Raw genomic sequence first — 26,715 nt, 5'->3', positions numbered from 1 at the left:
CTCTTCTCCAGGCTCTCTCAGCCTCTCCTCACAGGGCAGGGCTGCCAGGCCTCTGAGCATTCTCCTGGCCCTCCTCTGGGGTCAGGCTAGAGGTGGCCACCAGGTCTGGGAGGTCTTCTTCTATGGCTCTTTGGTCTTTGGCTCTTCGGAACTGCAAGTTTGTTTGGGTAGAAACTGTAATTTAAAGGTCTAATGTGTGAGCATTTCCTGCCTGTTCCCATGGTTTGCTTTGGGTTTTTGACTGTAGCACAGCAGTGATCTATCAGCAGGTGATCCAGAGAGCTGATTCTGCCTCTTTGCTCTGCTCTGAGGAGAACTCAGTTGGAGTCCTGTGTACAGGTCTGGAGCCCTCAATAGAGGAAGGACCTGGACCTGATGGAGAGGGTCCAGAGGAGGGACAGGAAAATGCTCAGGGGGTTGGAGCAGCTCTGCTGTGGGGACAGGCTGGGGGAGCTGGGGGTGTGCAGCCTGGAGAAGAGAAGGCTGCAGGCAGAGCTCAGAGCAGCCTTGCAGTAGCTGAAGGGGCTCCAAGAAGGCTGCAGAGGGACTGCTGCCAAAGGCCTGCAGGGACAGCCCCAGGGGCAATGGTTTGAAATGAGAGCAGAGCAGATTGAGCTTGGATGTGAGGAGTACCTGAAGCCTACAGAGGGACTGTTCCCAAAGGCCTGCAGTGATAGGAGGAGGGCAGGGGTGGGAAGGAGACCTGAGGGTCTGAAACTGCCTAGACTGCTGATCCTCTGCTTCTGGGGTCTTAACCACAGCTGGCAGACATGCAGGATTTTTGTTGGGTCCTGATGCTTCAACTTTTCTGGGCAAAATCTGTGCATGTCCTAGAGGGGGTCCGGAGAAGGGCAAGAAAGGTGGGGAAGGGTGTGGAGAAGAGGGCTGGGGAGGAGCAGCTGAGGGAGCTGGGGGTGTTTGGTGTGGAGAAGAGGAGGCTGAGCTCAGGGAGACCTCATTGCTCTCTGCAGCTCCCTGAGAGGAGATCAGAGTAATATGGGGGTTGGACTCTTCTCCCCATGAAGGAGTGACAGGAGGAGAGGAAATGGCCTCAAGCTGCCTCAGGGGAGGTTTAGGCTGGAGATTAGAAGAATCTTCTTGCCTGGAAGGGTTTTCAGAGCCTGTCCCAGGCTGCCCAGGGAGGTGGTTGAATGCCCATCTCTGGAGGTGTTTGGAAGAGGCAGAGCTGTGGTGCTGAGGGCCATGGCTCAGCCCCAGCCTTGGCAGAGGTAGGGAATGGTTGGACTCACATTGAGTCCAACCTTTCCCTACCTCTGCCAAAGGACTTTTCCAACCAAAACCATTCTGTGGTCCTACAGAGCTACAACCAAGCAAAATGTTCTTTTTGGTTTTGGTTGTTTTTTTTTTGGTTCTTCTTTTCTTTTGTTTTGTTGTTTGGCTTTTCTTTTTGTTTTTTTTTTTTTTTCCCATGCCTTTACCTCTCTCTCTTTGCTTCCCACCTCTTTTGCAGTGACTTATGGGACAGTGAGTTCCAGTATGTATTATTACACCAGGGTCATGTCACAGCTCTTCCTGGAGACACCTGTATCAAAAATAGAGAAAACTGATTTCAAAACTCTGTCCTCAATGGATGACTTCTGGAAGGTAAATCCAAACCCAGGTCTTCCTCTCTCTGTTGCTGAATTGCTTTGTGCTGCCCCAGGCTGGTAGTTGAAGCTGTAGAGTCTGTTTCCATCAGTGGGATTGGGATTGTGCATGAAGCTCTCAGGTGCACAGTGTGGGAAGGTTTAGACCCAAGGTGAGCAGGGGTAGGGCAGGATTGAAGAATAGCTTTGGAAAACAGCTAAGAGCAAGGCCTTGTGGCAGAAAGGTCATTGACTGACTGCAGTTCTAACTCACCCAGGGGATGAAGATCTAGGAAAGCAGTGCTGGCAACACTCTGGTGTTGGGTCAGTAGGGCCAAGTCCAGCTGCAGAGCTGTGCCCAGTGGAGTCCCCCAAGGATCAGTGCTGGGTCTGGTCCTGTTCAAGACCTTCATCAATGACACTGATGAGGGGACAGACAGACAGACAGAGTCTGCTCAGCAAGGTTGCTGATGATACCAAACTGACACAACTGAAGGCTGTGAGGCCATCCAGAGACTTGGACAGACTGAGAGCTGGGCAGAGAGGAACGTCCTGAGGGTCAGCAAGGATGAGTGCAGAGTCCTGCAGCTGGGCAGGAAGAATGAACTGCAGCAGGACAGGGTGGGAGGGGATCTGCTGGAGAGCAGCCCCAAGGAGAAGGAGCTGGCAGTGCTGGTGGGCAGCAAGTTCTGCAGGGCACAGCAATGTGCCCTGGGTGGCAAGAAGGCCAAGGGGGTCCTGGGGACATTCAGCAGAGTGTGGGCAGCAGAGCCAGGGAGGTTCTCCTCCCCCTCTGCTCTGCCCTGCTGAGACCTCCCCTGGAATATTGCATCCAGTGCTGGGCTCCCCAGCTCAGGAGGGATCTACAGGGATCTGCTGGAGAGAGGCCAAGGGAGGGCTGCAAGGATGCTGAAGGGCCTGGAGCACTGCCTGGGGAGGAGAGGCTGAGAGCCCTGGGGGTGGTTAGTGTGGAGAGGAGAAGGCTGAGAGGGATCTGCTCAATGTCTCTCAAGAGCTGAGGGCTGGGGGGCAGGAAGGAAGGGACAGGGACAGCCTCTGCTCACTGTGCCCTGGGCTAGGCCAAGGGGCAAGGGATGGAAACTGCAGCACAGGAGGTTCCAGCTCAGCAGGAGGAGGAACTTCTGCACTGGGAGGGTGCCAGAGCCCTGGAGCAGGCTGCCCAGAGAGGTTGTGGAGTCTCCTTCTCTGGAGCCTTTGCAGCCCTGTCTGGATGTGTTCCTGTGTGCCCTGTGCTGCATTCTCTGGTCCTGCTCTGGCAGGGGCTTGGACTGGAAGATCTCCAGAGGTCCCTTCCAACCCCTAACATCCTGGGAGCCTGGGAACACTCAAACCAAACTTGTCTCTTCCTCCCCAGTTCACAGAGGGCCCTTTGCTGGACGGCCTGTACTGGGAGCTGTGGTACAACAACCAAAGCATGGCCCAGAACAAAAGCTTCATCTACTATGAGAACCTGCTCCTGGGGGTGCCTCGCCTGAGGCAGCTGAAAGTCAGGAATGGCTCCTGCTCCATCCCTGAGGACCTGAAGGAGGAAATCAAGGACTGCTATGATGTCTACTCAGTGGCCAATGAGGACACTGCTCCCTTTGGGCTGCGGAACGGCACGGCGTACGTGGAGCTCCTCAGCCCTGCCTCCTGCTGGCCTGCAGCCACCTGCTTGGCAGGGGCAGCTCTGCATTGGCTCTGTCCTCTGAGGGAGCTGGGGGTGCTCACGCTGGAGAGGAGGAGGCTGAGGAGTTGGAGTGGGGAGGGGGAAGCTGCTGCTTCACCGTATCGAGCAACCAGGAGCAGAGGAAATGGTTTGGAGCTGCAGCAGGGGAGGTTCAGGCTGGGTGTTAGGAAATATTTCTGCACTGAGAGGATTCCCAAACATTGGAATGGTCTTCTGAGGGAGTTGGGGGTGCTCAGGCTGAGAGAGACCTCAGTGCTCTCTATAGCTCCCTGAAGGGAGGTTGGAGTGAGAGGGGACAGCCTGTGCTCCTTGGTATCGAGCAACAGGACCAGAGAAATTGTTCCGAGCTGCAGCAGGGAAGGTTCAGGCTGGGTGTTAGGGAATATTTCTGCACTGAGAGGGTTCTCAGACATTCAAATGGTCTTCTGAGGGAGCTTCTGAGGGAGCTGGGGGTGCTCAGGCTGAGGGGGACATCAGTGCTCTCTGCAGCTGTCTGAAGGGAGGATGGAGTGAGGAGGGAGCAGCCTATGCTGATTGGTATCGAGCAACAGGAGCAGAGTGAATGGTTTGGAGCTGCAGCAGGGGAGGTTCAGGCTGGGTGTTAGGAAATACTTCTGCACTGAGAGGATTCCCAAACCTTGGAATGGTCTTCTGAGGGAGCTGGGGGTGCTCCGACTGAAGGAGATCTCATTGCTCTCTGCAGATGCCTGAAGGGAGGTTGGAGTGAGAAGGGAGCAGCCTCTGCTCCTTGGTATCCTTGGAGCAGAGGAAATGGTTCCAAGCTGCCCCGGGGGAGGTTCAGGCTGGATCTCAGGAAATATTTCTGCACTGAGAGGGTTCTCAGACATTGGGAGAGGCTGCCCAGGGCAGTGCTGGAGTCACCATCCCTGGAGGTCTTTAAGTGTGTGGACCTGAAGCTTAGGGACATGGCTTAGTGCTGACCCTTCAGTGCTGGGTTGAGGATTGGACTGGATGAGCTTGGAGGTCTCTTCCAACAGGATGTGTTCTGTGCCTGTGTGAGAGCCAGGTGATTCCAGAGCAGCTGCCAGCTCTGCTGGTGGAGAAACCTTACCAGATTTGAGAGGAGTGTGCCCTTCACCCACTTGAGTTTGGGTTTGGACAGCCATGAGGAGGCTGAGGGGAGACCTTCTCAGCATGGAGCAGCACATTAAGGGAGGCTGCCAGCAGGATGGAGACTCCCTTTGGACAAGGAACATTATGGCAAAGACAAGGGGGGATGGGGACAAGGTCCTGCTGGGGACATTCCCATTGGGCTCTAGAGGAAAATGTTTCCCCATGAGCACAGTCAGACACTGGAACCATCTCCCAAGGGCAGCAGTGGAGTCCCCTCCATGGGACAGTTTGAGCCTCATCCTGCCAGGGTGCTGAGCCAGCTGATTGCAGCTGCACTGAGACCTAGGGGGTTTGGAGCAGAGGGTCCTTGGAATCCCTTCCAGATACTACAGCAGTGGGCTTCAGAGTTGTCCTCCTTGGCTAAAAATGGAGGATATTGGAGGAGGATGTGTGAGTTAAACTGTAAAAGGGTGAGGAAGTAGAATGTAGCTATGGGTGAGAAGCTGCCCAGGAGCCAGCAGTGAGCACTTGCAGCCCAGAGAGCCAAGCAGAGCCTGGGCTGCAGCAAGAGAAGTGTGGCCAGCAGGGCCAGGGAGGGGATTCTCCCCCTCTGCTCCACTCTGCTCAGACCCCACCTGCAGCTCTGGGGCCAGGTCTGGAGCCTCTGTTGCAGGAAGGCTCTGGAGGGGCTGGAAGGTGTCCAGAGAAGGGCCCTGAGGATGAGCAGAGGGCTGGAGCTGCTCTGCTCTGAGGACAGCCTGAGAGAGTTGGGGTTGTGCAGGCTGGAGAGGAGAAGGCTGCCAGGAGACCTTCTGGTGGCCTTGCAGCATCTGAAGGGGGCTCCAAGAAAGCTGGGGAGGGACTTTGGAGGGGGTGAGGGAGGGATAGGAGTGGGGGGGATGGAGCAAAAGTAGAAGTGGGGAGCTTGAGATTGGATGTGAGGAAGAAGTTGTTGGGCAGGAGGGTGGTGAGAGCCTGGCAGAGGTTGCCCAGGGAGGTGGTGGAAGCCTCATCCCTGGAGGTTTTTGCAGCCAGGCTGGATGTGGCTGTGAGCAACCTGCTGTGGTGTGAGGTGTCCCTGCCCATGGCAGGGGGTTGGGACTGGCTGAGCCTTGAGCTCCCTTCCAGCCCTGACAGTTCTGTGGCTCTGTGATTCTATACAGATGCCAATCACTTCTCTTTGTCAGAGGACCCACATTCTGTGGGAGTGGGCTGCTGAGCTCTCTCTTCAGGATTAAGACAGAGCCCTAGAATGGGTTGGGTTGCAAGGGACCTTCAAGACCATCCAGTGCCAACCCCCTGCCATGGGCAGGGACACCTCCCACCAGCACAGCTTGCTCAGGGCCTCATCCAGCCTGGCCTTCAACACCTGCAGGCAGGAGGCAGCCACAGCCTCCCTGGGCAACCTGTGCCAGTGTCAAGAATTTTGTTGCTAAGATCTCTCTTAATTTTGCTGTGTTAGTCAAAGAATTCTTCCATCTCTTTCTTTAGCTTTCCACAAGTCTGTCTTGCCAGCAGCTTTAAGTGACCAGCCTGGGGTTAGGTCAGGCTCAGCTGGTGTGAGAGGACTGACCTGTGTCTTTCCCTTGCTTCTGAACTAGCTGGACCTACACCACTGAGAAGGATCTGAATGGCAGCAGCCACTGGGGCTCCATTGCCACCTACAGTGGGGCTGGGTATTACCAAGACCTCTCAAGGAGCAGAGAAGTGGCAGCTATGCAGATTGCAAGCCTGAAGAAGAACCTGTGGCTGGACAGAGGGACCAGAGCAGCCTTCATTGATTTCTCTGTGTACAATGCAAACATCAACCTGTTCTGTGTGGTCAGGTAAGGACAGGACCATGGCAGCCTGCAGGTGACACAGGGCAGGTTGTAGGCTTGAGTTTTTCTTGTGGCATTGCTTTGTTCTGGGGACATGAGTTCCCTGTGTGGCTTGTATAAAGGAGACAGAAAAGTGAAGATGAAGCCAGGGCCTTCTGTCAGGGTTTCAGAATGGTCCTGAAGTGTTTTGGGTTGGCTGAGACACCTGAAGGCTGTGAGGCCATCCAGAGACTTGGACAGACTGAGAGCTGGGCAGAGAGGAACCTCCTGAGGGTCAGCAAGGATGAGTGCAGAGTCCTGCAAGCTGGGCAGGAAGAATGAACTGCAGCAGGACAGCTTGGGAGGGGATCTGCTGGAGAGCAGCCCCAAGGAGAAGGAGCTGGCAGTGCTGGTGGGCAGCAAATTCTGCAGGGCACAGCAATGTGCCCTGGGTGGCAAGAAGGCCAAGGGGGTCCTGGGGGGCATTCAGCAGAGGGTGGGCAGCAGAGCCAGGGAGGTTCTCCTCCCCCTCTGCTCTGCCCTGCTGAGACCTCCCCTGGAATATTGCATCCAGTGCTGGGCTCCCCAGCTCAGGAGGGATCTACAGGGATCTGCTGGGGAGAGGCCAAGGGAGGGCTGCAAGGATGCTGAAGGGCCTGGAGCACTGCCTGGGGAGGAGAGGCTGAGAGCCCTGGGGGTGGTTAGTGTGGAGAGGAGAAGGCTGAGAGGGATCTGCTCAATGTCTCTCAAGAGCTGAGGGCTGGAGGGCAGGAAGGAAGGGACAGGGACAGCCTCTGCTCACTGTGCCCTGGGCTAGGCCAAGGGGCAAGGGATGGAAACTGCAGCACAGGAGGTTCCAGCTCAGCAGGAGGAGGAACTTCTGCACTGGGAGGGTGCCAGAGCCCTGGAGCAGGCTGCCCAGAGAGGTTGTGGAGTCTCCTTCTCTGGAGCCTTTGCAGCCCTGTCTGGATGTGTTCCTGTGTGCCCTGTGCTGCATTCTCTGGTCCTGCTCTGGCAGGGCTTGGACTGGAAGATCTCCAGAGGTCCCTTCCAACCCCTAACATCCTGGGAGCCTGGGAACTGTGTGTGGTCAGGTTTCCACCTGCAGAATGTCTTCTCTGAATCACCTTTGGGCTTCTGCCTGGGTCAATGATTGAAATAACAGAATAAACAAACCCTAGCATCTTTCCCTAGTGCTTTTCATCATGAAAATGTTGTTTTTTTCTTTCTTTGCTCCCTCCCCTCCCTTTTTTTTTTTTTTTTCAATGCAGGCTGTTAGTGGAGTTTCCAGCAACTGGAGGCCTTGTAACCTCTTGGCACTTTCAGCCAGTGAGGCTGATTCACTACATCTCCACTTTGGATTTCTTCCTGGCAGCCTGTGAGATGGCATTTTGTCTTTTTGTTTTTTATTATGTGGTGGAAGAGGTCTTGGAAATTCACATTCATAGACTGCACTACTTCAGAAGCCTCTGGAATTGCCTTGATATCCTTATCATTGTGGTAAGGAACCTTTGATGGGGATGAAATTGCTTTCCAAAATACACTTTGTGGAAGATCTTAGTGTTCTTCTGGGCTCCCCTGTTCCAGAGATACAGGGAACTGCTGGACAGAGTCCAAGAGGGGCTGCAAAGCTGCTGAGGGGCCTGAAGCAGCTCTATGAGGTGCAAAGGCTGAGAACCTGGAGAAGAGCAGCCCCCTAGGGGATCTGAGCAATGCTCAGCAAGAGCTAAAGGAGCTGTGGAGGGCAAGACTGGGGCTAGAGTCTTGCCAGTGGTGCCCAGGGACAGGACAAGGGACAGAGGGCAAGAAACTGGAACCCAAGAGGCTCCACCTGAACAGAGGGAGAAACTTCTTTGGTGTGAGGGTGCTGGAGGCCTGGAGCAGGCTGCCCAGAGAGGTGGAGTCTCCTCTGGAAAGCTTCCAAACCTCCCCCTGGCCATTGTGGTCTCATTGCTGTCTACAACTACCTGAAAGGACCTTGTGGAGAGGTTGGTGCTGGTCTCTCCTCACAGGTAGTTAGTGACAGAACAAGAAGGAACAGCCTCAAGCTACAGCTGGGTAGGTTTAGACTGGACATCAGGAAACATTTTTTCCCAGCAAGAGTAGTCAGGAACTGGAATGAGCTGCCCAGGGAGGTGGTGGAGTCCCCAGCCTTGGAGGTGTTTGCAGGTGGTTTGGGTGTGGTGCTTGGGGTCACCCTTGCAGAGTAGGGTTCGTGGTTGGACTTGGGGATCCTGAGGAGCTGTTCCAACCTGAATGTTTCTGTGATTCTGTCAGGACAGCTTCCTTAAAGCTCACATTCTAAGAGTGCTAACAACCAGCACATGGAGTTCCTCCTGTCTTACCTTCACCTGATGTATGTGGCTGAACCAAGCTGTTTGAACCCCCTCATGACCTTTTCTAACTCTGTGTGTGTTTCTCTTGCCCCCAGCTCTCTCTGGTAGCCATAGGAATCAGCATCTACAGGACATCAACTGTGGATGTGCTCCTGAAGAAGCTGCTGGAAGATCAGAACTCCTTCCCCAATTTTGAACCTCTGGCCTACTGGCAAATGCAGTTCAACAACATTGCTGCAGTCACTGTGTTTTTTGTCTGGATTAAGGTAACTCCAAGGCACCGCATCTAAACCACCTTGAAACACCTCCAGGCTTGGGGACTCCACCACCTCCCTGGGCAGCACATTCCAATGCCTGAACACTCTTGCTAGGAAAAACTTCTTCCTAATGTCCAGGCTAAACCTGCCCTAAAGAGGCCATTCCCTCTTGTCCTAATACTAATTACCTGTGAGAAGAGACCAGCACCAACCTCTCCACAACCTCCTTTCAGGGAGCTGTAGACAGCAATGAGGTCTCCCTCAGCCTCCTCTTCCTCAAAGCAAGCAGGAGGTGATGTATTTTGAAGTCTGCTCTTGGAGCTGCATTTGCAGTCAAATTCAGTATGACTTAGAATCCCTGAATGGTCTGGGCTGGAAGGGAGCTCCAAAGCTCATCCAGGCCAACCCCCTGCACTCAGCAGGGACATCCTCCACTAGATCAGGTTGCCCACAGCCCTCTCCAGCCTCACCTGGAAGCTCAATCTGCTCTGCTCTCATTTCAAACCATTGCCCCTGGGACTGTCCCTGCAGGCCTTTGGCAACAGTCCCTCTGCAGCCTCCTTGGAGCCCCTTCAGCTACTGCAAGGCTGCTCTGAGCTCTGCCTGCAGCCTTCTCTTCTCCAGGCTCAACACCCCCAGCTCCCTCAGCCTGTCCCCATAGCAGAGCTGCTCCAACCCCCTGAGCATCTTGGTGTCCTCCTCTGGACCCTCTCCATCAGGTCCATGTCCTTCTCCCTCCCTTTCACACCTCCTTCATTTGTTCCCATCCACAGCCTCCTGCAGAAGCCTTGCCCTGTCCTCAGAGGCTCAGCTCTCTGCTGCCTCAGACCCTTTGTGTCCCACCAGACAGCATCCTCAGTGTCAAATCCTCCCTGCAGCGTGGGAGCAGTCCCTCTGCAGCCTTCTTGCAAAGAGCTGTGCCAGAAGCTGGAGAGTGAAGAAGTTGCCTTCCTTGTCCTTACAGTTGTGTGTTTCTACCTTCCTCCAGCTCTTCAAGTTCATCAACTTCAACAGGACCCTGAGCCAGTTGTCCTCCACCATGTCTCGCTGCGTCAAGGACCTCCTTGGCTTTGCCATTATGTTTTTTATTATCTTCTTAGCCTATGCCCAGCTGGCCTACCTTGTTTTTGGCACTCAGCTGGATGACTTCAGCACCTTCCAGGACTGCATGTGAGTACAAGAAGGCTTTCTCAGAGTCTTCACTGGTGAGTGGAGTTAAGTCACCTCAGCACAGACTCTGTGATGCCTCTCGGAATGAGCAGAGATGGCTGCTGATGGAGCTCAGCAGCAAAATGGATTTCTTGATGACCATTTTTAGTTAAACCCCTCTCTGCTGTGAGATTAAGCTCTGGTTTAGGTCAGTGAGGTAAAAAAGGGCAGGTTTTGGTTGCTGGAGGTGGTGTGGGGTTTGTCCCAGGAAGACAAAGCAGTAACTCTGATTGGGTTATGGGCTCACTGCAGGGGCTACTGCTGACTGAGAGGCTGTGTGCAGGGCAGTGCTGCTCTGGGCAGCTCTTTGCCTCACACAGTCCACATCTGAGGCAGCCAACTGCTGAACTGGTATCTGCTGGAATCCAGGAGAGGGACAGGACCTAATAGAGGGTTGGGAATCAGTTCTTCCTCTGATTTGGTCCAAGAGAGCCTGATTCTCATTGAGGTACTTCACCAGGTTCTTGCCCCTCTTCCCCTGCCCCCTTACAGTGGAGCAGTGCTGCAAAAAGTTTCCTGTAGAGAAGAAGAGGAAGAGGAAGTCTGCTGAGGGTGCTGTACAGCCTCTGCCAGCCTTGGCAGCTTCAAAGGGAGAGGGGTGTGTGTGCTACAGGCAGGAGCAGGAGAGGGATGGGAGTGGGCCTTGGAGCTTCCCAGTGACAATCCCAGGCTGGCTCTGCTTCCTGTTGCCCCCATTATCAGTTGTGACTGAAAGCCAGGATTAAACCACCTTGCCCAGGAGTTTGGTTGTAGCTGGAGCTGAGCTTAAGGAATTGATGTTGGCAGAGCCTGCTGAAGAGTTGCAGGGGTGCAGACCTCTCAGCCAGAGAGGCTGCCAGAGGGCTGTAAGTGTTGGGGACTTCTTGCACAGCTCCAAAAACACTTTGGTTGATTGGTTTGTTGGGTTTTTCCCTTAACTCCTGGATGTGTTTGGTTGTGTTTTCTTTTCCTTAACTCCTGGATGTGTTTGGTGGTGTTTTCTTTTCCTTAACTCCTAGATGAGCTTGGGTTGTGTTTTCTTTTCCTTAACTCCTGGATGTGTTTGGTGGTGTTTTTTTTCTTTTTCTTTACTCCTAGATGAGCTTGGGTTGGTTTTTTCTCTACTCCTGGATGTGTTTGGTTGTGTTTTCTTTTCCTTAACTCCTGGATGTGTTTGGTTGTGTTTTCTTTTCCTTAACTCCTGGATGTGTTTGGTGGTGTTTTTTTTCTTTTTCTTTACTCCTAGATGAGCTTGGGTTGGTTTTTTCTCTACTCCTGGATGTGTTTGGTTGTGTTTTCTTTTCCTTCACTCCTGGATGTCTTTGGTTGTGTTTTTTTCTTTTCCTTTACTCCTAGAGGAGCTTGGGTTATTTTTTTCTCTACTCCTGGATGTGTTTGGTTGTGTTTTCTTTTCCTTAACTCCTAGATGTATTTGGGCTGTTTTTTTTTCTTTACTCCTACATGTATTTGGGTTGTTTTTTCCTTTACTCCTGGATATATTTGGGTTACTTTTTTCTTTACTCCTAGATGTATTTGAGTTGGTTCTTTTCTTTACTCCTAGATGTATTTGGGTTGGTTTTTTTCTTTACTCCTAGATGTATTTGGGTTGGTTTTTCCTTTACTCCTGGATGTATTTGGGTTACTTTTTTCTTTACTCCTAGATGTATTTGGGTTGGTTTTTCCTTTACTCCTGAATGTGTTTGGGTTACTTTTTTCTTTACTCCTGGATGAGTTTGGGTTGGTTTTCTTCTTAACTCCTGGATGTGTTTGAATTGTTTTTTCCTTTACTTCTGGATGACTTTGGGTTGTTTGTTCCTTCACTCCTGGGTGTGTTTGAGTTGTCTTTAGCTTCACTCCTGGATGTGTTCGGTTTTGTTTTTTTTTCCTTGACTCCTGGATGTGTTTGGTTGTGATTTTTTTTTTTTTACTCCTATCTGTCTTTGAGTTGTTTTTTCCTTTACTCCTAGATGAATTTGCGTTCCTTTTTTCTTAACTCCTGGATGTGTTTTGGGTTGGATATCTTTTTTTTCTTCACTCCTGGATGTGTTTGAGTTGTTTTTTGGGGTTTTTTTTTTGGTTTTTTTTCCTTACTCCTGGCTGTGTTTTGTTCTGTTGTTTTGTTTTGAAGATTCACTCAGTTCAGGATCATTATGGGAGACTTCAACTTCACAGAGGTTGAGGAAGCCAATCGAATTTTGGGCCCCATTTATTTCACCACCTTTGTGTTCTTTATGTTCTTCATTCTGTTGGTATGTACACCTCTGCTTCTGAGGGGTGGGCAGGTAGCTGGCTCTGGTCCTCTTCTTCTTTGATTCTTGCAGCCTGACTGTTGCTGGCTGCTCCCTGCCTGGCTGCTCCCTGCCTGGCTGCTCCCTGCCTGGTGCTCCCTGCCTGGTGCTCCCTGCCTGGCTGCTCCCTGCCTGGTGCTCCCTGCCTGGCTGCTCCCTGCCTGGCTGCTCCCTGCCTGGTGCTCCCTGCCTGGTGCTCCCTGCCTGGCTGCTCCCTGCCTGGTGCTCCCTGCCTGGTGCTCCCTGCCTGGCTGCTCCCTGCCTGGTGCTCCCTGCCTGGTGCTCCCTGCCTGGCTGCTCCCTGCCTGGCTGCTCCCTGCCTGGTGCTCCCTGCCTGGCTGCTCCCTGCCTGGTGCTCCCTGCCTGGTGCTCCCTGCCTGGCTGCTCCCTGCCTGGTGCTCCCTGCCTGGCTGCTCCCTGCCTGGCTGCTCCCTGCCTGGTGCTCCCTGCCTGGTGCTCCCTGCCTGGCTGCTCCCTGCCTGGCTGCTCCCTGCCTGGTGCTCCCTGCCTGGCTGCTCCCTCCCCGCTTATGTTGGTTTTGTTTTGGTCTTCATTTAAAGCAGGTTCAGCATTCTGTGCTTGCTGTCATTCCCATGTGCTGCACGTTACACACTCACAGAATCACAGGAGGGGAAGGCTTGGGAGGGACCTCTGGAGACTGACTCCCCTGCCAGAGCAGGGCACACAGGGACACATGCAGGTGGAGCTGGAAAGTCTCCAGAGAAGGAGACTCCACAACCTCTCTGGGCAGCCTGCTCCAGGCCTCCAGCAACCTCACACCAAAGAAGTTTCTCCTCCTGTTGAGGTGGAACCTCCTGGGTTCCAGTTTGTGTCCATTGGTCCTTGTCCTGTCCCAGGACACCACTGCAAAGAGCCTGACCCCTGCTGCTTGCTCTTCAGCTACTGATAGACATTGATCAGATCCCTCTGAGCCTTCTCCTCTCCAGGCTAACCAGCCCCAGGGCTCCTCATCAGATGTTCCAGGCCCTTCATCATCCTCATAGTCTTCAAAGGGGCTTGTGGAGAAAAAGCTTCTGCAACAAACACCTCATGTTGAGGTGGAACACCCTGGGTTCCAGTTTGTGTCCACTGCCCCTTGTCCTCTCACAGGAGAGCACTGAGAAGAGCCTGGCCCCATCCTCCTGCCAGCCACCCTTCAGATATTTGTAGACACTGATCAGGTCCCCTCTCAGCCTTCTCCTCTCCAGGCTAACCACCCCTAGGGCTCTCAGCCTTTCTTCATAAGAGAGATGCTCCAGGCCCTCAACCATCCTTGTGGATTTGTGATTTGTTTAGGCTGGAGGTGAGGAGAAAGTTCTTCCCAGCAAGAGTAATTGGCCATGGAATGTGCTGCCCAGGGAGGTGGTGGAGTCCCCATCCCTGGAGGTGTTCAAACCAAGCTTGGCTGTGGCCCTTGGAGCCATGGGGTAGGTGTCAGGAGGGGTTAGGTGTTAGGTAAGAGGCTGGACTTGATGATCCCTGAGTTGTTTTCCAACCTGGGTGATTCTGTGATTTTCTTTATGCAGAGTTTTGTGTCCCTGGGATCTGAGCAGTGCCTGCTTGGCACAGCCAGCCAGCCCCTAGCCTTTGGTGAGGAGAAGCTGTGCTGTGCCACCCAATCTTCTGGTTTTTCCAAGCTCCCCAGTGCCTGGCTGGCTGTGCTTCCAGCAGCCCACTTCAGACATGCAGCACACAGCTTGGCTGCTCACAGAGCCTGCTTCACAGACTCACAGCTTGCATTCTTGGAAGGGACCCTCCAAGGGGATCCTGTCCAACCCCCTGCAGGCAGCAGGGACAGCTCCAGCTGGAGCAGGCTGCCCAGGGACACCTCCAGGCTGCCCTTGAATGTCTGCAGGGATGGAGCCTCCAGCACCTCCCTGGGCAGCCTGTTCCAGTCTCTCCCCAGCCTCCCTGTGCACAACTTCCTCCTGATGTCCAACCTACCCCTGCCCTGCTCCACTTCCAAACCCTTGCCCCTGCTCCTATCCCCACAGCCCCTCCTGAACAGTCCCTCCCCAGCCTGCCTGCAGCTGCCCTGCAGATATTGAACTGCAGCTCTGAGCTCTGCCTGGAGCCTTCTCTTCTCCAGGCTGAGCAGCTCCAACTCTCCCAGCCTGGCCCCAGCCCTGTTTGCTCCATGTTGAGCATGGCTCAAGTGCCCTCCATGCTGTGGGCAGGGTTAGGGAGGTTGATCTGTGCCTCTCCTCACAGCTGGTGGCACAGGTGCCACATGTCTGCTTTTAAGCTTTTGGGCTCCTATCTTTAAGTCTCCAATGGAAGCAGAGGTGTGACTAGGTAAGAACCTGGAGCTTGTGCTGGTTATTATGGGCTGGATAGTTCATCTGACTCCTCAGGTATTCTTGTGGCCAGCTCTGTCACCTAGATTAATTTGCAGTTGCTGACTGGGCATGTGTGGCCTTGAGAATCAGAGAATTGTCAGGGTTGGAGGGAACCCCAGGGCTCAGCCAGTCCCAACCCCCTGCCATGGCAGGGACACCTCACACCACAGCAGGTTGCTCACAGCCACATCCAGCCTGGCTGCAAAAACCTCCAGGGATGAGGCTTCCACCACCTCCCTGGGCAACCTCTGCCAGGCTCTCACCACCCTCCTGCCCCAACAACTTCTTCCTCACATCCAATCTCAGTCTCCCCACTTCTACTTTTGCTCCATCCCCCCCACTCCTATCCCTCCCTCACCCCCTCCAAAGTCCCTCCCCAGCTTTCTTGGAGCCCCCTTCAGATGCTGCAAGGCCACCAGCAGGTCTCCTGGCAGCCTTCTCCTCTCCAGCCTGCACAACCCCAACTCTCTCAGGCTGTCCTCAGAGCAGAGCAGCTCCAGCCCTCTGCTCATCCTCAGGGCCCTTCTCTGGACACCTTCCAGCCCCTCCAGAGCCTTCCTGCAACAGAGACTCCAGACCTGGCCCCAGAGCTGCAGGTGGGGTCTGAGCATTAGGGTGGACACATTCCAGCAACTTGCTCCTCTAGTGGAAGGTGTCCCTGCCAGTGCCAGGGGAGGTGGAAAAAGATGATCTTGAAGGTCCCTTCCAACCCAAACCATTCTGTGGATCTGATACTAGCCAGGCATGGTTCATTGGCACTGCTGTGTGTGGCCACTGAGCCTTCTTTGGACACTCACTCTGCAGTGCTGTTCATATCCAGCAGTCTGCATTGAAAGTTGCTCCACTGCAGAGCATCGGGGTTCAGTACCTCAAGGTCTTGAGCTCTTTTAATCAGCCCAAGCTTTTCTCCTGGCCCTTTTAGAGGCAGCAGCTGATGTCTGGGTCTGCGGATGGAGCTCAGAGGTAGGGTAGGGGAAATGTTCAGAGGGCTTCTCCCTTTCTCTCCTGCACAGAACATGTTCTTGGCCATCATCAATGACACCTACTCCGAAGTCAAATCAGATATGGCTCAGCAGAAGGCAGAAATGGAGCTGTCTGACCTCATCAGGAAGGTAAAAGGAACCTCTCCATTGTCTGGCATCCCATTCCTCACAGCTCACCTGACCCTAGTGCTGTATAAAGGCTGCCAAGCACAGCTGGCAGCAGCTGGTGCAGCTCTGGGCTCAGCTCAGTGAATCTGAGCTGAATGTCCATCAAGTGGACAAAACCTTTCCTTTGCAATGCATTTTTTAAGCCTCTGAAGGTTGCTGCTAGGTGGGCAGCCTGCTGAAGGTGATGCAGGATTTGTCCTTCCTGCTCAATGCAGGAGCACTGAGCTGATGGAGCTGAAGTGCTGCCTGCTTTGGTCACAGGACTCCACATCCTGCTGTTCCAGACATGAGGCAAATCTTGGATCACGGGTTAGGAGCTCCGAGGGACAGCTGCCAGAAAGCTTGTTGAGAACAAAGAGCTGGATCTGAATCCCAGTTTAGGAAAAACATAGAAAAGCCCCACCTGGCTGCAGCCTCCTCTCAGGGAGCTGCAGAGAGCAATGAGGTCTCCCTGAGCTCAGCCTCCTCTTCTCCACACCAAACACCCCCAGCTCCCTCAGCTGCTCCTCCCCAGCCCTCTTCTCCACACCCTTCCCCACCTTTCTTGCCCTTCTCTGGCCCTGCTCCAGCTCCTCAAGGTCCTTCTTGCACTCAGGGCCCCAAAACTGAAGCCAGCACTCAAGCTGTGGCCTCCCCAGTGCTGAGCCCAGGGGGACAATCCCTGCCCTGCTCCTGCTGCCCACACCATTGCTGCTCCAGCCCAGGCTGCTGCTGCCCTTCTTGCCCCCCTGGCCACCCCCTGGCTCCTCTCCAGCTGCTGCCACCCAGCACCCCCAGGCCTTTCCCTGCTGGGCACTTTCCAGCCACTCTGCCCCCAGCCTGGAGCCTTCCTGGGGTTGTTGTGTCCCAAGTTCAGGACCCAGCCCTTGGCCTTGTTGAGCCTCCTGCAGCTGAGCTCAGCCATGGCTGCAGCCTGCCCAGGTCCCTCTGCAGAGCCTTCCTGCCCTCCAGGAGATCCTTCCTGCCACCCAGGGCTGGAACCTGGCTGGGGTTGTGCAGCTGTGTGAGCTCTGTCAGGGCTGCAGAGCTGCACCAGGGTCAGGTGTGCTCAGCATGAGCAGCAACTCCAGAGTTTTTTGGCACTTGGAAACTGCAACCAGAGCAGAGAAGAAATGAAAAAGTGCTGCTGAGTTGGGGGTGAGGACACAAAGAGTCATTCCTAGAGGAGAGGAATGAGGGAGAAAAACAGAGTGACTGCAGGAAGGTGTAGCTGGGTAGTCAGCATTCTTTCAAACTCTCCCTGACCTGCCAGGGAGTACCAAAGGAGTCTTCCTGGGCCCAAATACTTCATCCCTACCATCCTTGAGTGGAAAGTGGCTGGAGAAGGCCTTACCTCTGTCTGCAGAGGTGAGTCTGTGCTGGAGGGAGGAAGATGGCTCAGGTGGAGGGAAAGAGAGGATCTGGCAGGAGATTTGGGACACTCTGGCTGCTGGGGAGCACCAGCTGATGTTTGTGAGCCTAAAAGCCATCAGAAACCAGGATGAGAAGTCCACCTCAGCATCTGACTCTCTGTTTCAGGGCTACAACAAAGCCATGGTCAGGCTGAAACTGAAGAAGACTGCAGTGGATGACATTTCAGAGAGCCTCAGGCAGGGAGGGGGAAAGCTGAATTTCGATGAACTGCGGCAGGATCTGAAAGGGTAAGGAAGAGCTTCCTGCTCTGGGAGTCCTGCCAGGGAACCTCATCCAGCCCAACCTTCTCTGCCTCTGCCAAGGCTGGGGCTGAGCCATGGCCCTCAGCACCACAACACTGCCTCTTGGAAACACCTCCAGGCATGGGCATTCAACCACCTCCCTGGGGAGTCTCTGCCAGGCTTGGAGAACATTTTCAGGGAAGAATTCTTCTAATCTCCAACCTAAACCTCCCCTGGGGCAGCTTGAGGTCACCTTCTCTCCTCCTGTCACTTGTTCCTAGGGAGCAGAGCCCAAGCCCCACCTGGCTGCAGCCTTCTCTCAGGGAGCTGCAGAGAGCAATGAGGTCTCCCTGAGCTCAGCCTCCTCTTCTCCACACCAAACACCCCCAGCTCCCTCAGCTGCTCCTCCCCAGCCCTCTTCTCCACACCCTTCCCCACCTTTCTTGCCCTTCTCTGGCCCTGCTCCAGCTCCTCAAGGTCCTTCTTGCACTCAGGGCCCCAAAACTGAAGCCAGCACTCAAGCTGTGGCCTCCCCAGTGCTGAGCCCAGGGGGACAATCCCTGCCCTGCTCCTGCTGCCCACACCATTGCTGCTCCAGCCCGGGCTGGGTGATAGGTTGGACTGGAAGAGCTTGGAGGTGTCTTCCAGCCTGGCTGATTCATGATTCTATGTCCCTGCTGAGTGCAGGGGGTTGGCCTGGATGAGCTTTGGAGCTCCCTTCCAACCCAAACCATTCTGTGGTGCTGTGAAAGGTGAGAGCTGAGCCTTTGGCTAGCAGTGTTGTGCATTTGCAGGCAGTGCTGGGCTCAGCTGAGTCTTTGGGTGCCTGTTTGTGGTGCAGTGTGTGTGCAGTGCTTGCAGAGCACCCAGCAGCTGGGCGGGGGAGGTCAGGGAGCTGATTCTGCTGCCTTTTCAGGAAAGGCCACACAGATGCAGAGATTGAAGCCATTTTTACCAAGTATGACCAAGATGGGGACCAGGAGCTGACAGAGCATGAACACCAGCAGATGAGAGATGACCTGGAGAAGGAGAGGGTGAGCCTCAGCTTGCCCCATTAGCAGGGGGGGGCCAGTCCCAGCCTTCTCCCTGTGCTCCTTTGCCCTCCAAGAAGGATCTTCTCCTTTCCCTTCATGCTTGCTCCCATCCCTGGCTGGCTGAGGAGTTCTGCCTTGGTGAGACCTTACCTGGAATGTTTTGTCCAGTTCTGGGCTCCCCAGTTCAGGAGGGTCAGCAAGGATGAGTGCAGAGTCCTGCAGCTGGGCAGGAAGAATAAACTGCAGCAGGACAGGGTGGGAGGGGATCTGCTGGAGAGCAGCCCCAAGGAGAAGGAGCTGGCAGTGCTGGTGGGCAGCAAGTTCTGCAGGGCACAGCAATGTGCCCTGGGGGGCATTCAGCAGAGTGTGGGCAGCAGAGCCAGGGAGGTTCTCCTCCCCCTCTGCTCTGTCCTGCTGAGACCTCACCTGGAATATTGCATCCAGTGCTGGGCTCCCCAGGTCAGGAGGGATCTACAGGGATCTGCTGGAGAGAGGCCAAGGGAGGGCTGCAAGGATGCTGAAGGGCCTGGAGCACTGCCTGGAGAGGAGAGGCTGAGAGCCCTGGGGGAGGCTAGTGTGGAGAGGAGAAGGCTGAGAGGGATCTGCTCAATGTCTCTCAAGAGCTGAGGGCTGGGGGGCAGGAAGGAAGGGACAGGGACAGCCTCTGCTCACTGTGCCCTGGGCTAGGCCAAGGGGCAAGGGATGGAAACTGCAGCACAGGAGGTTCCAGCTCAGCAGGAGGAGGAACTTCTGCACTGGGAGGGTGCCAGAGCCCTGGAGCAGGCTGCCCAGAGAGGTTGTGGAGTCTCCTGCTCTGGAGCCTTTGCAGCCCTGTCTGGATGTGTTCCTGTGTGCCCTGTGCTGCATTCTCTGGTCCTGCTCTGGCAGGGGGGGTTGGACTGGAAGATCTCCAGAGGTCCCTTCCAACCCCTCACACCCTGTGAGCCTGGGAACTGACAGAAGGCAAGGGGCAGCTGATGGGAGGTTAGCAGGAGGTCTTTGAGCCTGTCACCCCTATCCCCCTGCACATTTTGATGCTCTGAGTCTCTCTCTGTGCCTCGTGCCTCCCAAAGGAGGACCTGGACCTGGACAGGAGCTCCCTGCCACGTCCTCTGAGCAGCCGCAGCTTCCCCCGCAGCCTGGACGACTCCGAGGAGGATGAGGATGAAGACAGTGGCCACAGCTCCAGGAGGAGGGGCAGCAGCTCCAGTGGGGTTTCCTATGAGGAGTTCCAAGTGTAAGTTGATCCTTCTGGGTGGGGTGGGACGTGCATGATGGCTTTTGCCTCTCTGCTTTGGTTCCTGCAGCAGTCTCTCCCCTGACTCGGGAGTGTTCATGAAGTTAGTTATCCAAAACTTGCTGTGTGGTGCCCTGAAAGCTCTTCACTGTGGGGGGCTGGAAATTCCAACCCCTGCCCAGCATTAACTTTGCCACTCCTCTTAGTGGCTTTCAACTGATACCTTGAACTGGAAGTGCTTTGGAAGGGCTCCTGGGAACGATTCACCAAACCAAAGCCAAATCGAAACAGCCAAACAGGGCAAACCCCAGCAAAGAACTGAGCAAACCAACCCTGCCCTTAAAAAAATGGGCAGGGAAAAGAGAGAAAGGAGAGGAAATGGTTGTGAGGAAAAGGAGAAAGGAAATGGTCAGGAGAAAGAAAAGAGAGAGGAAAGAGAGGAAATGGTCATGGGAAAAGAGAGCAAATGGACATGGAAAGAGAAAAGAGAGGAAATGGTTGTGAGAAAAGAGAGAAAGAGAGCAAATGGTCAGGAGAAAAGAGAGAGGAAAGAGAGCAAATGGACATGGAAAGAGAAAAGAGAGGACATGGTCATGAGGAAAGAGAAAAGAGAGCAAATGATCATGGAGAAGAGAGAGGAAAGAGCAAATGGTCATGAGGAAAGAGAGAGAAAAGAGAGGAAATGGTCATGAAAAAGCAGAGAGAGGAAAGCAAATGGATCATGAGAAAAGAGAGAGGGGAGAGCAAGTGGTCAGGAGGGAGAGGAGAGCAAATGTTCAGGAGAGAGGAGAGCAAGTGGTCAGGAGAGAGGAGAGCAAGTGGTCAGGAGAGAGGAGAGCAAGTGGTCAGGAGGGAGAGGAGAGCAAGTGGTCAGGAGGGAGAGGAGAGCAAGTGGTCAGGAGAGAGGAGAGCAAGTGGTCAGGAGGGAGAGGAGAGCAAGTGGTCAGGAGAGAGGAGAGCAAGTGGTCAGGAGAGAGGAGAGCAAGTGGTCAGGAGGGAGAGGAGAGCAAGTGGTCAGGAGGGAGAGGAGAGCAAGTGGTCAGGAGAGAGGAGAGCAAGTGGTCAGGAGAGAGGAGAGCAAGTGGTCAGGAGAGAGGAGAGCAAGTGGTCAGGAGAGAGGAGAGCAAGTGGTCAGGAGAGAGGAGAGCAAGTGGTCAGGAGAGAGGAGAGCAAGTGGTCAGGAGAGAGGAGAGCAAGTGGTCAGGAGAGAGGAGAGCAAGTGGTCAGGAGAGAGAGGAGAGCAAGTGGTCAGGAGAGAGGAGAGGCAAGTGGTCAGGAGGAGAGGAGAGCAAGTGGTCAGGAGAGAGAGGAGAGCAAGTGGTCAGGAGAGAGGAGAGCAAGTGGTCAGGAGAGAGAGGAGAGCAAGTGGTCAGGAGAGAGGAGAGCAAGTGGTCAGGAGAGAGGAGAGCAAGTGGTCAGGAGAGAGAGGAGAGCAAGTGGTCAGGAGAGAGGAGAGCAAGTGGTCAGGAGAGAGAGGAGAGCAAGTGGTCAGGAGAGGGGAGAGCAAGTGGTCAGGAGAGAGAGGAGAGCAAGTGGTCAGGAGAGAGAGGAGAGCAAGTGGTCAGGAGAGAGGAGAGCAAGTGGTCAGGAGAGAGAGGAGAGCAAGTGGTCAGGTGTGAGAGGAGAGCAAGTGGTCAGGAGAGAGAGGAGAGCAAGTGGTCAGGAGAGAGGAGAGCAAGTGGTCAGGAGGGAGAGGAGAGCAAGTGGTCAGGAGAGAGAGGAGAGCAAGTGGTCAGGAGGGAGAGGAGAGCAAGTGGTCAGGAGAGAGAGGAGAGCAAGTGGTCAGGAGGAGAGGAGAGCAAGTGGTCAGGAGAGAGAGGAGAGCAAGTGGTCAGGAGGGAGAGGAGAGCAAGTGGTCAGGAGAGAGAGGAGAGCAAGTGGTCAGGAGAGAGAGGAGAGCAAGTGGTCAGGAGAGGGGAGAGCAAGTGGTCAGGAGAGAGAGGAGAGCAAGTGGTCAGGAGAGAGGAGAGCAAGTGGTCAGGAGAGAGAGGAGAGCAAGTGGTCAGGAGAGAGGAGAGCAAGTGGTCAGGAGAGAGAGGAGAGCAAGTGGTCAGGAGAGAGGAGAGCAAGTGGTCAGGAGAGAGGAGAGCAAGTGGTCAGGAGAGAGAGGAGAGCAAGTGGTCAGGAGGAGAGGAGAGCAAGTGGTCAGGAGAGAGGAGAGCAAGTGGTCAGGAGAGAGAGGAGAGCAAGTGGTCAGGAGAGAGAGGAGAGCAAGTGGTCAGGAGAGAGGAGAGCAAGTGGTCAGGAGAGAGGAGAGCAAGTGGTCAGGAGAGAGGAGAGCAAGTGGTCAGGAGAGAGAGGAGAGCAAGTGGTCAGGAGAGAGGAGAGCAAGTGGTCAGGAGAGAGGAGAGCAAGTGGTCAGGAGAGAGAGGAGAGCAAGTGGTCAGGAGAGAGGAGAGCAAGTGGTCAGGAGAGAGAGGAGAGCAAGTGGTCAGGAGAGAGGAGAGCAAGTGGTCAGGAGAGAGGGAGAGCAAGTGGTCAGGAGAGAGGAGAGCAAGTGGTCAGGAGAGGGGAGAGCAAGTGGTCAGGAGGGAGAGGAGAGCAAGTGGTCAGGAGAGAGGAGAGCAAGTGGTCAGGAGAGAGGAGAGCAAGTGGTCAGGAGAGAGAGGAGAGCAAGTGGTCAGGAGAGAGGAGAGCAAGTGGTCAGGAGAGAGAGGAGAGCAAGTGGTCAGGAGGAGAGGAGAGCAAGTGGTCAGGAGAGAGGGAGAGCAAGTGGTCAGGAGAGAGGGAGAGCAAGTGGTCAGGAGGGAGAGGAGAGCAAGTGGTCAGGAGAGGGGAGAGCAAGTGGTCAGGAGGGAGAGGAGAGCAAGTGGTCAGGAGAGAGGAGAGCAAGTGGTCAGGAGAGAGAGGAGAGCAAGTGGTCAGGAGGAGAGGAGAGCAAGTGGTCAGGAGAGAGAGGAGAGCAAGTGGTCAGGAGAGAGGGAGAGCAAGTGGTCAGGAGGGAGAGGAGAGCAAGTGGTCAGGAGAGAGGAGAGCAAGTGGTCAGGAGGGAGAGGAGAGCAAGTGGTCAGGAGAGAGAGGAGAGCAAGTGGTCAGGAGAGGAGGAGAGCAAGTGGTCAGGAGGAGAGGAGAGCAAGTGGTCAGGAGAGAGGAGAGCAAGTGGTCAGGAGGAGAGGAGAGCAAGTGGTCAGGAGAGAGGAGAGCAAGTGGTCAGGAGAGAGAGGAGAGCAAGTGGTCAGGAGAGGGGAGAGCAAGTGGTCAGGAGAGGGGAGAGCAAGTGGTCAGGAGGAGAGGAGAGCAAGTGGTCAGGAGAGAGGAGAGCAAGTGGTCAGGAGAGAGAGGAGAGCAAGTGGTCAGGAGAGAGGAGAGCAAGTGGTCAGGAGAGAGAGGAGAGCAAGTGGTCAGGAGAGAGGAGAGCAAGTGGTCAGGAGAGGGGAGAGCAAGTGGTCAGGAGGGAGAGGAGAGCAAGTGGTCAGGAGAGAGGAGAGCAAGTGGTCAGGAGAGAGGAGAGCAAGTGGTCAGGAGAGGGGAGAGCAAGTGGTCAGGAGGGAGAGGAGAGCAAGTGGTCAGGAGAGAGGAGAGCAAGTGGTCAGGAGAGAGGAGAGCAAGTGGTCAGGAGAGAGAGGAGAGCAAGTGGTCAGGAGAGAGGAGAGCAAGTGGTCATGCTGCAAGGATGCCAGAAGAGTTCTCTGGGTTGTGGGGCCTGCAGGTTCAGGCACAGCTTGCTCAAGGTCTCATCCAGCCTGGCCCTCAACTCCACCCTTGCCCTGCTCTGTGCTGCTGTGGTGCCATGAGCTGGAGCTGGCAGAGGGCTGGAGCTGAGCCTTGTGTGCTGCCCTCAGGCTGATGAGGCGAGTGGACCGCATGGAGCACTCCATCGGCAGCATCGTCTCCAAGATCGACGCCGTCATCGTCAAGCTGGAGGCCATGGAGAGGGCCAAGCTGAAGAGGAGAGATGTCCTGGGCAGGCTGCTGGATGGGGTGACAGAGGTGAGAGAGGGCACAGCCTTGCCTCTGCTTGTCACTTCTCCCTGCCAGGAGGGAGTGGAGGCAGAGCGGAGCTGAGCGGTGCCAGGGTGGCGCTGGCAAACCGGAGCCTTGGGGAGGTGAAATGGGAGAGAGAGAGAGAGAGGCTGCAAGGATCAACCAGGAGAAGTCTTCCTGGACCTGGCCTCTGGCACACTGAGGGAGCAGCATATCTGCTGAGGGAGCTGGGGGTGTTCAGCCTGGAGAAGAGGAGGCTCAGGGCAGACCTCATTGCTCTCTACAACTACCTGCAGGGAGGTTGTAGCCAGGTGGGGGTTGGGCTCTGCTCCCAGGCAAGCAGTGACAGAAGGAGGGGACACAGTCTCAAGCTGTGCAGGGGAGGTGTAGGCTGGAGGTGAGGAGGAAGTTGTTCCCAGAGGGAGAGATTTGCCCTTGGGATGTGCTGCCCAGGGACATCCCTGGAGGTGTTCAAGAGAAGCCAGGATGAGGCACTTGGTGCCATGGTCTGGTGGATTGGACAGGGCTGGGTGATAGGTTGATGATCTTGGAGGTTTCTTCCAACCTGATTGATTCTATGATCTGCTGAGCAACCTGATCTGGTGTGAGGCCCATGAACTGGATGAGCCTTGAGGTCCCTTCCAACCCTGACAATTCTATGACTCTAAAATAGACTGATTACAAAAAAAAACCAAACCAACTCAGAGGGAGCATTCCCAGCTGATTACAGATTCATGGAGCTGTTAGGGTTGGAAAAGGCCTCCCAAGATCAGCCAGTCCAACCAGCAACCCAACCCCACCATGGCCCCAAGTGCCAGGTTTGTGCCTACACCCAAGGGAATCACAGAAGCACAGAACATTAGGGCTTGGAAGGGACCTCTGCACCCCCCCCTGCCAGAGCCGGGGCACCCAGGGCCAGGTCAGCCTGCTCTGGTGTGAGAGGGGCCCATGGCCAGGAGGGGTTGGAACTGGCTGAGCCTTGAGGTCCCTTCCAACCCTGACAGTCCTGTGATCCTGTGATCTGAACTCCTGACACCAAAGGCCTTGCTGGCTGTGGGATGAATCCAAAGCTTTTCCCTGGCTGGCCTGTTGGAGCCTGGCAGATCCATGCAGCCTGCTGCTCCTCTCCCATGACTGCTTCCAGGCTCGTGCCTGGCAGGTGGGAGCAGGTCACAGCTGCCACCAAGCTTCTGTTGGTGGTTGTCCACCACCTTGTTCTTCCTGGGGGCCCTCTGGAAGTGGCCAGTGGGAGAGATGTGACCTCTGTGCCTGCTAAACCTGTGACAGCCTCCTGCTGGGGCAAGAACTGGCAGCACTCTGAAGGGGTGGAGGAGCTGGGGGTGTCCTGGAGGGCAGAATAGGGCAGGGTGGGGGAGCTGGGGGTGTCCTGGAGGGCTGAGTGGGTGTCCTGGAGGGCTGAGTAGGGCAGGGTGGGGGGAGCTGGGGGTGTCCTGGAGGGCTGAGTAGGGCAGGGTGGGGAAGCTGGGGGTGTCCTGGAGGGCTGAGTAGGGCAGGGTGGGGGGAGCTGGGGGTGTCCTGGAGGGCTGAGTAGGGCAGGGTGGGGAAGCTGGGGGTGTCCTGGAGGGTTGTTTAGGGCAGGGTGGGGAAGCTGGGGGTGTCCTGGACACCTCACACCACAGCAGGTTGCTCACAGCCACATCCAGCCTGGCTGCAAAAACCTCCAGGGATGAGGCTTCCACCACCTCCCTGGGCAACCTCTGCCAGGCTCTCACCACCCTCCTGCCCAACAACTTCTTCCTCACATCCAATCTCAGTCTCCCCACTTCTACTTTTGCTCCATCCCCCCCACTCCTATCCCTCCCTCACCCCCTCCAAAGTCCCTCCCCAGCTTTCTTGGAGCCCCCTTCAGATGCTGCAAGGCCACCAGAAGGTCTCCTGGCAGCCTTCTCCTCTCCAGCCTGCACAACCCCAACTCTCTCAGGCTGTCCTCAGAGCAGAGCAGCTCCAGCCCTCTGCTCATCCTCAGGGCCCTTCTCTGGACACCTTCCAGCCCCTCCAGAGCCTTCCTGCAACAGAGGCTCCAGACCTGGCCCCAGAGCTGCAGGTGGGGTCTGAGCAGAGTGGAGCAGAGGGGGAGAATCCCCTCCCTGGCCCTGCTGGCCACACTTCTCCTGCTGCAGCCCAGGCTCTGCTTGGCTCTCTGGGCTGCAAGTGCTCCCTGCTGGCTCCTGCTCAGCTTCTCCTCCCCCAGCACCCCCAGGGCTGCTCTCCAGCCTGTCTCAGTGCCTGACATCGCCCTGCCCCAGCTGCAGGACCTTGCCCTCGGTCTGGTCGGACCTCCTGAGGTTGGCACTTGCAGGCTGTGGCTGTGTTTGCCCCTGCAGGACGAGAGGCTGGGCCGTGAGAGTGAGCTGCCGCGGGAGCAGATGGAGCGGCTGGTGCGGGAGGAGCTGGAGCGCTGGGAGTCGGACGACGGAGCCTCCCAGCTGAGCCACCGCCTGGGCACGCCCCTGGGCCTCGCCCAGCCCCGCTCCAGGACCTCCAGGCCCTCCTCCTCCCAGTCAGATGGCCTGGAAGGGGCGGGAGGGAGCGGCGTCCACCTGTAGGCTTCCCCGGGCAGAGCTCCCTGCAGGGCGGCAGGAGGGCAGCGAAGGGACTGAGCCCAGGACCCCAGCCCGACGGCATCGCCTGCTGAGGGCAGCCTGTGCTGGGGGGGGAGCAAAGCCAAGAGATCTGCAGACCGGGGGAAGCCTTTGTGACATGGTGGTGTGCCAGGAGCCCCTGGAAGGCATCTGCAGACCTGAGGAAGCCTTTCTGTCATGGTGATGTGCCAAGAGCTCTCGGAAGGCATCTTCAGATCTAATGAAGCCTTGGGGTATGTTGATGTGCCAAGAGCTCCTAGAGGGCATCTTCAGACCCATGGAAGCCTTTGTGATGTGCCAAGTGCTTCTGGAAGGCATCTTCAGACCTATGGAAGCCTTTTTGTCATGGTGGGGTGCCAGGAGCCCCTGGAAGGCCTCCTCAGACCTATGGAAGCCTTTGTGATGTTGAAGAGCTCCTGGAGGGCATCTTCAGATCTAAAGAAGCCTTAGGTTATGCTGATGTGCTAAGGGCTCCTGGAGGGCATCTTCAGGCCTTGTGTCATGTTGGCAGTCACCAGCAGTGAGACTTGGGCTTGGAAATGGAAAACCTGGGGGAGGGGATGGCAGTCAGGTGT

The 26,715-nt window shown here is 55.5% G+C and overlaps 1 protein-coding gene across 1 annotated transcript in view; it reads left to right on the top strand.

Moving 5' to 3' along the window:
- The window catches only part of PKD2 (polycystin 2, transient receptor potential cation channel), a 33,147-nt gene extending 7,043 nt beyond the window's left edge, over positions 1-26,104 (top strand). Inside the window, exons 3-15 of the mRNA XM_054392340.1 lie at positions 1,472-1,605; positions 2,962-3,212; positions 5,952-6,176; positions 7,421-7,649; positions 8,581-8,751; positions 9,731-9,912; positions 12,059-12,179; positions 15,571-15,669; positions 17,227-17,348; positions 18,259-18,376; positions 19,450-19,613; positions 23,396-23,543; positions 25,883-26,104. Coding sequence (XP_054248315.1) covers positions 1,472-1,605; positions 2,962-3,212; positions 5,952-6,176; positions 7,421-7,649; positions 8,581-8,751; positions 9,731-9,912; positions 12,059-12,179; positions 15,571-15,669; positions 17,227-17,348; positions 18,259-18,376; positions 19,450-19,613; positions 23,396-23,543; positions 25,883-26,104 — 2,186 coding nt within the window. The remainder of the gene's footprint in view (positions 1-1,471; positions 1,606-2,961; positions 3,213-5,951; positions 6,177-7,420; positions 7,650-8,580; positions 8,752-9,730; positions 9,913-12,058; positions 12,180-15,570; positions 15,670-17,226; positions 17,349-18,258; positions 18,377-19,449; positions 19,614-23,395; positions 23,544-25,882) is intronic.
- The last annotated feature ends 611 nt before the right edge of the window (positions 26,105-26,715 follow it).

Source organism: Indicator indicator, chromosome 25 (assembly GCF_027791375.1).
Source record: "Indicator indicator isolate 239-I01 chromosome 25, UM_Iind_1.1, whole genome shotgun sequence".
Lineage (NCBI taxonomy): Eukaryota > Metazoa > Chordata > Aves > Piciformes > Indicatoridae > Indicator > Indicator indicator.
This window is presented reverse-complemented; position numbering and strand designations above follow the sequence as displayed.